The sequence below is a fragment of the Monopterus albus genome, unplaced genomic scaffold, assembly GCF_001952655.1.
Source record: "Monopterus albus unplaced genomic scaffold, M_albus_1.0 scaffold166.1, whole genome shotgun sequence".
In the NCBI taxonomy this organism is placed as follows: domain Eukaryota; kingdom Metazoa; phylum Chordata; class Actinopteri; order Synbranchiformes; family Synbranchidae; genus Monopterus; species Monopterus albus.
In genome coordinates this window covers 259,685-271,695 of record NW_018128046.1, presented here as the reverse complement: position 1 = coordinate 271,695, position 12,011 = coordinate 259,685, and the positions used below count along the sequence as shown (strand labels likewise).

Here is a 12,011-nt window from a genome sequence, read left to right as displayed (position 1 = left end):
TGTAAGGTAAGCAGCCATTCTTCAAAGAGTTGTTTCTGTGGAAGCATTTATCATCTCTTTTCTGTTCCTTGACTGATAATAACTTAAAATGTCATCTCTGTTCCCTGGAAAAGCTAGGTGCTTTCATAAGGTCTCTGATCTCCAGGAAACAAGCAGTGACACTGCCAGCAGAGCAAGTCTCCATTCACCTCACATATCTGTCACCTGCCACTGCGCTTTAAAATTTGATCAGTTATGAACTAAATATATTAATTAATGCTTTGTTGGTGCTGCACTTTCAACAGTGACTGAGATCAGATATTTCAAAGGAACCGTGAACACAGCTCACATGCCCTTAGGAACATAAATATTAATCCTTGACTTATTTATTTCTTGTTCTGAAATATTCATAGTTGTTTTTACCACTTTCCAAAAGTGGAACAAACTTTCCAGTGAAGCAGTAACCCAGCCGTATCCCAGCTACACTCTCTCTGAACATTGTGCTCACTGTGTATATACACTTCTATATTTATAAGTGCTTTATTATTTTTGCTAATGCACATTCCTTTTTTTGCACATTTTTCTTTTTTTGTTCTCTGTCTTATCTTGTTTGCTTGTCTACTTGTTGCCTTATGGATAAACATTGTACCTGTACACCAAGAGCCACTGGACCAGAGTCAAATTCCTCATGTGCCTAACATACCTGGCCAGTAACACTGATTCTGAGATTATTTCCAATTTTGCTTGATGAACATCTGTCCTGTTCTGCGACTCATCCCAGCCAGCCCACTTCCTCGTAACTCGGTGTTCTTCTCGTGTTCTATTAATCAGGCTTGCATCATGACCTTTTGAAATGGTGCTGTGCCACTGAGGGTGGGGGGGGGTATCACATTACATTACTGCATTTAATGCAGAGGGACCCACATGGTGCCACACAGTCATTTTGTTTCTCACCTTTCTTTTGGCTCAACTTGTCTTCTCAGATGGTTTTTGTTGTCTCTATGGCTTTAAAGTTATAAAAAGGCTTTAATCACTTGACTCACATAGAATCATGTCTTTAGACCATGTCAGCAGTTTTGATGAATGCAGCTCAAGTAAGGAAAACCTACAGTAGTGGCTTAAGAATTAACATTTTTCAGACAAAATCATGCTTATTTAAATACACGATAATTGTGTCCTCAATTCCTCTGAATGACTGAGATGAAGAAATAATGGCTTTGTTTTGCAACTTTGAAATCTCCACAAAAATGTTCAGGCATACATACACCAAACAGCAAAGACTCAAAGGATCCATTTGCAGTGAAAATGGGTCAGTGGCTGCATTAGGGGCTTTCAAAAACACAAGAAGTTCCATCTGAGACAGGAAATCGAGCCATCACCCTCAGTGCATCACATTCGCTGTTTAAATTCCTCATTGTTTTCCTCCGATGCGAACTGAACCAGCACGCCAAGCGTGTTTGGCAGAAAAACAAAACCAAGACTTTTCACAGTATCACTTCAGAACCACTTCAAAGACTGCAGTGGTGATTTAATGTGCAAAGACACAGGAGTTAGATAAAATAGAATAAAAAAAGCTCAAAGTCAGCTCACACATTTCCTCATTTATACCAAAGTCTGAGTTGCTGGAGGTGAAGTGTGGTGCTAACGTCGAAATGAGAGGTTTCTAAATGAAGCAGAGCTGTAATTAGCACTAATAGCTCGTCAGCTGCATCGCCTCAAGGGGAAAGACATCCAGACTGAGTAGCAGAAAACAGTCAGCTTTAGTTAGAACACATTTCTAATGATTCGGTAGGGACCCAAAGAGGACGGGTTATTCATTACATCTAAATGCTATTTAGATGATCAAAAGATGTTTGAACGATTGATCAGAGGTTGTTTTGGTTGTATTAACACTTATGGCCCTAGGATACGCACACCGTGCCCCACCAGTCCTGTTTTTAATCCTAATGTGAAAGTGATTATGCTTTGTGTATGCTAATGACAAAATGTGGCACCAGCCAAGAGAAGATAGTTTAAAGTGAAGCTTTGCACACCACTTGTAGTGTCACATATCTGTTGCTCTCACATGTTCAAAGATCATAAACCATTGCTTTAAGGCATCTTGACACATGGATATTAAAATGGAAGTGAGAAGAAACTGAAAAATGTAACTTCACTGTAGTGAGGTGTCAGTCAGCGGCACACTGCACGAGTTTGTTTACCACAAATATGCCAGTGGATGACAAAGGCATAAAAAACTACCTATGGAGAGTGATACGTCATACAGTGTGCAGATATGTTAGTGCAGATGGGGAATTGTTGTTTTTCATTGCTTTAACTCATTGTAACCTAATGAATTTTGACATTTGGGGAAATATGCCTGTTTGTATTCTTGCCAAGAGTGCTAATGCTACAGTCACCAGTCTCTTGGCTTAGCAGCTGAAGTCCAAAGACTGGAAGCAATAGGGAAATATATAGCTTGGCTTTGTTCCAACCTGAAATAATTCAGCTACCAGCACCTGCAAACTCCCTAATTAACACCTTATATCTCATGTATCTCATCAGTGTAAATACCACAATGTAAAAATAAGGAGTTGTGGTTTCACTGACAGTCATGTGCTTGATACTTCTTAGATGTTTCTCACGTTTTTTTTTTAACTAAACATTATACTTGGTGTACCATAAATGCCCTCTGACTCTACACTGATCAACATTATAACCACTCCCTCCTTTACCCATTTCTCATTTCCCAGCTTGTGCATACTGAGGGACCTGCCGCTGACTGTCCAGTCCTGTGTCCTTCCCAAGGACTCCCAGGTTACTGAGTGGGGTGAGTGGGGCCCTTGCTCCAAAACCTGCGTGGACCCTGAATCTCCCAAAGGAAACCGCATTCGGACCCGAGAGGTGCTCCAGCTCCCAGTGAATGAGGGGGTAGAGTGCCCTCCACTGGAGGAATCAGAGTCCTGTGAACCTCAGGGCAATGGTGTGCCGTCCTGCGCCACGTGAGTTTCTTCCTCATAACAGGTGGGGGGGAGACAGGGGACACAACAGAGTGCGAGCAGAGGCTTTTTGAATTTGAACGAAAGTGTCCATGTGGATTTCATACCAGGCGTTCATGTTTCACAGGGATACAGCTGCATGTTAGGTTGTGATAATAGCCTCCTATTGGTTATAGCTTTGCTAAGACCCTGCCACAGTATGAAACACACTGCAGGGATTCATTTTGCATTCAGCTTTGGCAAATATACACTAAAATCAAACTGTTTGGTTTTCAATCCAACACTGTTCCTGTTGACTTTCTTTTACTCATATCACCAAGTTCATTTTCTCTCCTGGGTGGCCCACAGGTGAGTATATGTGTATGTGTGTGTGTGTAGGAGACAGCATATGGAGGTAGATTAGTATAAGTGCTTGGGCTGATGCCAGACACAAAGTAGAGGCAAATGGAGGAAAAATGCAAAGGATCTTTGAGTTCCACAAACTCTCACACACACATACAGTCCCCGGCACAGACTCATAGATGGCTTTTATTCTTTCACTTTCATCCCAGACCATCTTCACACAGCCAAAATACTTTATCCTGCTCTAATCCTGAAGAGCGTTTGATTCTTTTCAGAACGGTCGCATGTGGCCCATGAAACATTTAATTTTATTTTTGAAATCATCATCATTACCACCAAAAACGAACTCTTCTGACCATCATTTTAGATACATTTTTAGAGTTTCCTTTTATAGTTGTAGGTGTCCACTTACACTTCTTATTGTCCAGACACTGTGACATTACTATCAGTTGTAGTAAATAATAGGACAGGTACACTAAAGACCTCTAGACTGTGATTATATTTCAGGTATTGACCACTGTCATAAGAGGTCTACTAGGTAAAAATAAATGGTGATTAAATAATGGTGTAGAATTGGAATTAGGCAGATTTGCACTCTTCACGTCCCTAAAAGTACTGCATACTGTATATACTCTATTACAGCCAACTGAAAAGTGCATTTCATAATGTCAGAAAAACAGAAGCACCTAGTTGGTTGTAACTGTGCATCTTCATATGCTAAAGTTATAAATATCAGGAGCTGTAAATGGGCCAGTCAGAATTAAGGACTGCACAAAGCTGCTCTCGGACTATAGTGCCTTCATTTTCAAATGAAATCACTCTCATATGCTACTGAAATTACTCACAAATGCTCTACTGAGCTCTCACATTATTCTACAAATTAGATCACATACAACTAAAACCATATAATGGTATGTGTGAGCATTTTCAGTAGCACATGAGAGGAATTTCAGTAGCATGTGAAAGTATTTCATGTTTATCTGAGAGCAGTTCACATGTGTATGCGAGAAACAAATATATGATTAATGGCCCACATGGCTTCTGATATTATTGTGCTGTACTGTGACACTGCATTGCACCCACACAGAACTCGCTCTCTCACTCTTCATGCATCATCCCTGCTCTAGTTACACCTGGAGAACCACGGAGTGGAGCGACTGCCGAGTTGACTTGTTGCTAAGCCAACAGGACCGTCGACGTAGCAACCTGACAGGGCTTTGTGGAGGAGGCCTGCAGACCAGAGAAGTTTACTGCATCCAGGCTAATGCTGAGCTTCTGAAGCACCTCGACGACCTGAGAGAAAAAGACAAAGGTAAAGAAAAAAGTATAAATTATACCTAATTGTTTTATAGAAAGAAAGCTCTGAAGATGTCACTGTTATTTATCTGCAGTTAGCTCTGAACATAACTGCTTCAAAACCTTTGGACCAAACAGTCACCATACATATACTGTATAGTCTCAGATAAACCTGATACACACATAATAAGATTAGAGCCTCAAACATTCATGTTAAAATCTGGCTTTTCTTCTAACATTCCCTTCTTCATGTCCACCTTTTGCTCACATTATTTACACAAACCTGATAGTGTTTCTGTCTGTCAGTCTGTGCTAATTATCAGTGGAACAGATTACATTGCAGATAGCTTTAGGTTGCTGGCAGCGTAGGTGCTGACTGTTATGAGTCAGTTCAAACCCAAAGTGTGTCTGTGAAGTGTTGTTGGGACAACTCAGCCTCTGACTCAGAATTTGCCAGAAACTCCAGTTCTCTCTGTTATGTTCCTCCAGATCCCTGTACTTTTTTCTAATTTCTGTACAATATGTGCATGAATTGGAGTCATAAAATGAGCATATAACTCCTGCTCAAGGTGAAAGAACTTCATCTTAGTTCATATCCTGCACAGCACATTTGCATCAATTCACTCATACTCACTTCTTTGTATTGGCTTATTATGTGATTGCACCACTTATAATATTTGCAAGAGTTCAGTCAAAGCGTCCATTTAGAGGTATCATTAGTCTGCGCCACATGCACAGTGTTAAAGCCCCTGAGATTGTGGCTGGAGACCTTTAGCACTTCTCTATATTGCTCCTGGTAAGAAGCAGTATGCTTTCAGGGCCCTTAATAGAGGTCTATGACCTTAAGACTTGGATTTTACAATAATATGGTATTTCAGTCAAAATACTGTATTGTCACATATAGTATTATTTATGTTAATGGAGAAAGTAATATGCAGATCAGCTGCTTGTTGCTACGCTGTCCATTATCAAGATTTTCCACACGATTTTGAATGGGTCTTGAGGCTAGTCAAACTTCTGCCAAATCTAAAAAATATATTTTTTGAAGGTCACAGCTTCAGACTTGTTAATCAGAATCAGTGGATGCTCACAACCTACAAAATCAGCATGCAATAAAAGCAGTGTTACTAATGGCACCCATCTGCAACACCGTCTGCCAGGTTTTCCAGGTGTCCAGACTCTCGCCTTTTTGTCACTTTCATATACATCCCCACTGTCCTCTGCAATTTTTAGAGTTTGTTAAAAAAATCAGGTTCTGTTAATTAAACATTTCATTGTACTGGCCTTCTTTCCATTCTATAAATGCCACAGTTGCACACATACGGCATCACACAGCATAGCCAGAAACAAGTCAATTGAATTCTCAAGTGTAACTCAAATAAATTTGATGAAGCATCATTACATGACAGCTTACATGCTCCAGTTCCCCCACAGTGTAGAAGAAATGCAGTCCCTTGGTGAACTGGTAGCAGGTAATTGCATGTCAGACACTTAAAAACAACTGACTCAATTCATGTCCAATTATATAATGACATATAATATTACATGTGAATTAACAGTCACTGTAGTATTTTTTAATCTTCAAATATCCCACTGTGGCTACACCGTCAGCTTCAAGTTTGTGTTTGAACATCTAAACCGCCTTGTACCTGCTGCCCTTTTCTCCTTCTAAACTAAATCAGGAGTTGTTCAGAACAGGGATTTGTCCTGCTGTGACTTGTCAGTGGACAAAAATGCAAAGACCTCAAGTTCTGACACTTGTCAGGCCACCTTAGAGTCAGAGCTGCCATCTAAAAGACATTAGTAGAGACTAAGCTTATGGAGGCGTGCGAGAGTGACGAGGTCTGTGCCAAATGTGGAGGGATGCTTCTTTCACTCAAAATGAAACAACTACACATTTTTTTGCTTCTGGGAGTGTTTATTGTAATTTGTGAATGTGTGGAGAAACCAGTTGTAGGTAGGAGCCTGATACTCTGATTAATTTCTAAATGATCTTTCACTTCATTATTCAGTCTGGCATTCTCTTCATGTTAGCAGTTTTCTGTTTAGAAGGACAGAAGTTTTAGCTGTGACCACTGACTAGTAATTACAGAATTAATGTTATTTATATAGAGCCTTTCAAAAACTAATAAGACAAGTAATAAAAAAGCAAATTGACATAAAATGATATTCCGAATATTTATATCTGGTTACTCGTAATCTATAGACCTTGTGCGCTTAACAATACTGCACAATGCATCGTGTGTACCAAAATGTTTTTCCTGAACCCCCCACCCCCCAATTAACATCTGATCTTTGTAAATTCCCTAGTTGTTATAGCATACTGTAGGTGTTCACTAAATAAAAATTGGTAATGCTTTATTTTACAGGTTCACTAGTTCCTAATAATTTCTTGAAGGTTTCCTGCAAAGAACTATGCAGTTTGGTACTAATTCCAGCCAGAGACAAAATTCTACGATTAAGATTTTTTCATAGTCAGCCCACTGAGTTGTTTTGAGTTTATTATTGGCTTCCAGATGAATTTCCATGGAAGAAATTGCTCAGTGTAAATATTTACTCTTTATTTATTAATTATTTGAAATGGTACTCTTCATTCAGGTTGAACTGAATGGTTGTCTGTGTCAAATTTAACATTTTGCATTTGTAGCTAACCTTCTGTTCTCTGAATAAAAGTATTCTAGTATTTAGAAACAATTGCAAGTGTACCTAATGATTGCTGATCATTTGGCCTGTAATTAGTACCAAATTATATGGTTCCATCCATGAAGCTTCTTAGAAAATTATTTAGAAATAAACTTGAATTTACAGACCTGTAGCGTAAAGGGCACCAACTGACCTAGGTATCATGAGCTTGCTCATTTATCATCCATTTACTATCAGAGGTAATACAGTATATAATATGGTTGACACCTCTGACCTGACAGTTGATGCAGTGCTCTTTAATAATGATATAAAATGTTGTAAAACCTCACAAAAATAGCACCATATGCATCAAATGATAAAATTACATACAAATAATGTTACAATAAATGACACAATACTGTCACCTAGGTTAGCATAATCAGTTATTACCCATATATTCTAAATGTAGGAATGCTACCAGCTCTGAAAAACATATTTTTTCTATAGAAATGCCCACATTTACAAAATATTGTGTGGTAAGTGCATTACCATGCTTGTCCTGCTAAAACCATCCGATTAGACAGCACAGATGTTTTGTTGCAGCTGGCTTAGATCTGTCTTATGTTTTAATGCAACCTGATTGAGTTAATCACTAGTTTGAAATTAGCTGGTAGATGCTACAAATGTAAGAATGACTTTACACAAAATCGGAGTAATGGATTTACAAATAACCGAAAGAACCCAGTCCAAGCTTTTCTGAGCTGCCTGTGAGCTAAATCAGTATTGGGTTGTGTCATTCAATGACGGACAGCACCAGAATGGACATTTATTAGCATGAATATGTTGAAGATTGTTATGCTTTATACTGTAATATTTCTGAAACTGTTCTAATATTAATCTGAAAACTATGTGATGTTGAATAATTTAATGATTTAAATGAAGGAAAAGCTGGCAGGACATTTGCTGAGCTGTATAATTGTTGGTCGGCAGTCTATTGGTTCTCTGTGTATCAGGCCTAATGAAAGAATAATGAGTCTAGTAGCCAAGATTAAATCCATTGACAGACACTATATTGTATAATGTATACCTTATGAGACTGTATGTCCTTCCTCTGTCTGTCTCCTTGTTTTCCCCTTTCAGCTGAAATGAGGAATGGGCTATAGGGAAATGAGAGGATACAGTACATGTGCCTGCAAAGAACCTGGAGTAATCATACACACTGGGGCACCTACAACAACACCCTGATATGATAGCTAAAGATTCATATATGCAGCCATGTGGAGGGTGATGTTCCCTGGGTTGGCTGTGCAGAAATGTGCGTGACATGTGTGTGTGAGAGACTGTACGATCACACACATACACATCAGTTCTTATCTTTCTGGTGCAGGATTTCTTTTCCCTCCATTGGGGGCTAAACTTCCAGCATACCACTGAGAGAGGCAGACAGTGGCTCAGTGAAGTTTGCTGCAGCCAGCACTCTCGTTCTCTCCTGTCTCATCCATAAATATCACCATGCAAAAGGGCGGAAGATACCCTCAGGCCAAGCTCTGGAACCAGCTTACATCCTCTTAAATCTTAACCTTAATCTTTAAGGGGGAGTAGTTCTGATTTGACCCTAGATCAGAAACGTCATCCAGCATTTCCTCAGCTAAGACTGTGTTCCTTTGGGGTTGGGTGTGCTCAGCTGCAGGAATATATGGATTCCTAATGCAATACTTCCAGCCTTGTGGGAGTTGACACCTTTGTCACCTTTCTCAGTATCTGACAAGAAGATTGAAGTTAAAGTCCCTTTAAGGTGCATTAACACTGTGTGTATAAGGAGAGGTCTATTCATATTCTTATGTTAACACCGCATATGCGAGTTAGAACAATGGCCTTCGAACTCAGCTGGCACCAAAATCACAGAGGTGCCTGAAAATGTGTCTGATTGGAGAAAGAGAAGATATGAAAGGAGTAGTTCTACAGTTTGAGAAATAAGCTAATTCACTTTCTTTTCAAGAGTGAGACTTTTTTGTGACAAAGACAGCAGTCTGAGACCCAAGGTGATTAAGGCACACTTACCTGCTAATATAATTCATCCTAAAAAAATGTTTTAAAACGACTTCAGGATGCCATGCACATTCACTACACCTGACTGTTGCTTATTAAGAAAGAGTTTGACCTCACAAACGCCCCCTTGTTACCCACATTTTTGGCCCTTGCTTCAAAATAGCTGGTAATTACCATGATAATACTTTATTATTACACTTTTATTATCAGTATATTACCCTCATTACCTTGTTACTACTGAGCTGGAATGTAAAGTGCTACTGAATTTTCATTAAAACTGAGGGTCTTAAGACGGCTAGATTTAAGACTAGAACAATTATAACATCTTTCCAGACCTTTAGTATGATGCTGCATTTGTTTGAGAGAACAATTTAACTATGTTCTTAAAGCATTTCATTGTGAACCAGCCTGGGTTGTGAGGCTGAACCCTCTGTGGCCGCTGCCGGGGTGGTGCTTTGTTGTTGCAGCAGTGCCTGCCTGTCTCTGGAGTACTGTTTCCACTCACTCTCTGGGTTTGTGTGATAGTGCCCCTGGTGCGTGCGTAGCTAATAGTGCTATCTCCCCTGTAATTGCAGTGGGTCAGACCCAAAGACAGCAGAAGCCTAATGTTCCCCCTCTCCTCTCTATCACCTTCCAGATTACAGGTAGGTGTGTTTCTCGTCACGCTGATAAAAAAAAAGCCCCGGTCTCTCCCACTGGCTTATGCCTCCTGGGTGTCTTTTTCCCCTTTTTTCTCCTCTTCCTTTCTCCTTATCAGTCTCCTCTGTTCCCTTTTCTATCCTCTTCTCTCTGATTCCCATTTCCTTGTTTCCTCCTCTCTCTTGTTATTTGTCCTTATTACCTCTCTTCTGATAACTTCTATTCTTGTTCCCTCTCTTCTCCTCCATTTGTTTTTCTTATATTTTTGTTTCCCCCTTCCTTATTTTATATTTCCTCCTCTTCTTTCCTTAATTCCTCTCTTGTCCTATCCTTTTCTCTCTCCTCTCCTTTTATCTGCCTCCTTGCCTCTCCTCTATTCTTGTTTTCTCTTCATTTTACTCCTCTCACTGTCTCAGCCCTCCTTACTTTTCATTTTCACTTCCTTTCTCTTTATTTCCCTTGGCTCTTCTTTTCTCCTGTCCTCTGCCCTCCTCTCCTTTCATCATTCCTTTTGTCTTTTTACTTCCCTATCTTGTTTCCTCCTCTCCTATCCTCTGTCCTTGTCTCTTATTCTCCACTTTCCCCTTCTCTTCTTGTTTTCTTCCCTATCCTATCCGCTATTCCCCCTTCCTCTGTCCTTTTCTCCTCTACACTTGTTTTCTCTCTTCTTATTCCCTCTCTCTATATCATTGTTTCTTTATCTCTTTTGTCCTGTTGTCTCTTTGCCTCTGCTCTCTTCTTACAAAGATTAAAAAAAAAAAAACTAAATAATTCCAACAGTAATTTTCACAATAGTTTGAAGGTTGTCTCCCCTACTGTAATTTCTTTAGATGGATGATAACTTTAAATGTACATAACTTCCACATTTCAACAAAGTTACAAACCCAACTCCGCATTTTCGGTGTTGTTCCCAAATTCGACAAAGTGATGACCAGTATTACAACAAAGCTGTATTCTCCCATAAAAAGCCAGGCAGAAGAGTTGTTTGAGGCTATGACAAGAACTTTGTTCCCCCACAAACAGAATACGGACAGTGAGACATTTCCTACCACTTTAGACAACAAGCCACATTCACATTTGAGATTTTTTCCTCTGCTGTCACTTCAGCACAATAGAAAAATGAGCTCATTGAAGACCAGGGAATGGAGAATAGACTAATTCAGAAACATGACACAGAGAGATGTTTTTCTCTTTATCACAGAGAGACCAGTGCTCTGTTGGTCCTCAAGTTTGTATTCACAAAGGGATTGAAGTTAAAAGATTGAAGTCAGTGTAGTTTCCCAATAAGATGTGGATTAACAGTGGCTCAGCAAACTCAGTGTTTGACTTTCAGTGCATTTGTAAGAGAAATTAGCCATTTTGCATTTCAAAAGCCGTACTTGCCTTCCCCTGTACAGTTCTGAGGGAATTATGATTCAACTCTCTTGACTGCACAGGAAATAAAGTGCCTCAGGTTGAACATCAACAACTGTCTGCTCTAAAAAGTATTTGAAATATACCACTCATTTAAAAAATGGAGCTCAGTCCATCCTCATACTTTACAGTGAAAAGTGTTTTAAGCATTCATTTTAACAGGAGGAGGATTTCCTAACAGATACCACAACAGATGGTACCAATTCAGTCTTTCTCTGTTCTTTAGTGTGTCAGATTAAAATGAAACGAAGTCTACTTACACTAACAGGTGTTGATGAAGGAGCTGCAGTGTCATGAGTTGATGACAACAGCCAGTCTTTTTTATTAGATAGGACACTTTAATTTTGATGCTCAGTCTAGAGTTTAACTATATATTTTCTGTTTACATTTTTCTAGTGGTTGATAATTCTATTGAAATGACTGCTGGCATAAAAAATAAAGGTACAACTATAATTTTAGTTAAGCTTTTAGGTATCTGTAAGGCTGTCTCGCTAAAATTAAATGTTTTTATATTTTTCTGCAACGTCGCATGGCGGTTGGGGACAGTGCCTCTGGACTGGCAGACCGGGGTGGTGGTCCCTCTTTTTAAGAAGGGGGACCGGAGGGTGTGTTCCAACTATAGGGGGATCACACTCCTCAGCCTCCCCGGGAAAGTCTATGCCAGGGTACTGGAGAGGAGAATTCGACCGATAG

At 39.6% G+C, this 12,011-nt stretch overlaps 1 protein-coding gene across 6 annotated transcripts in view; it reads left to right on the top strand.

The window, feature by feature from the left end:
* The window catches only part of thsd7ab (thrombospondin, type I, domain containing 7Ab), a 158,588-nt gene that overhangs the window by 68,378 nt on the left and 78,199 nt on the right, over positions 1-12,011 (top strand). For all 6 annotated transcript variants that reach the window (XR_002276208.1, XR_002276207.1, XM_020615536.1 and 3 more), the window contains exons 3-4: positions 2,712-2,960; positions 4,427-4,611. Coding sequence is in view for 4 of the 6 variants with exons in the window: in XM_020615536.1 (XP_020471192.1) it covers positions 2,712-2,960; positions 4,427-4,611 (434 nt within the window). In the remaining 2 variants the exon portion in view is untranslated. The remainder of the gene's footprint in view (positions 1-2,711; positions 2,961-4,426; positions 4,612-12,011) is intronic.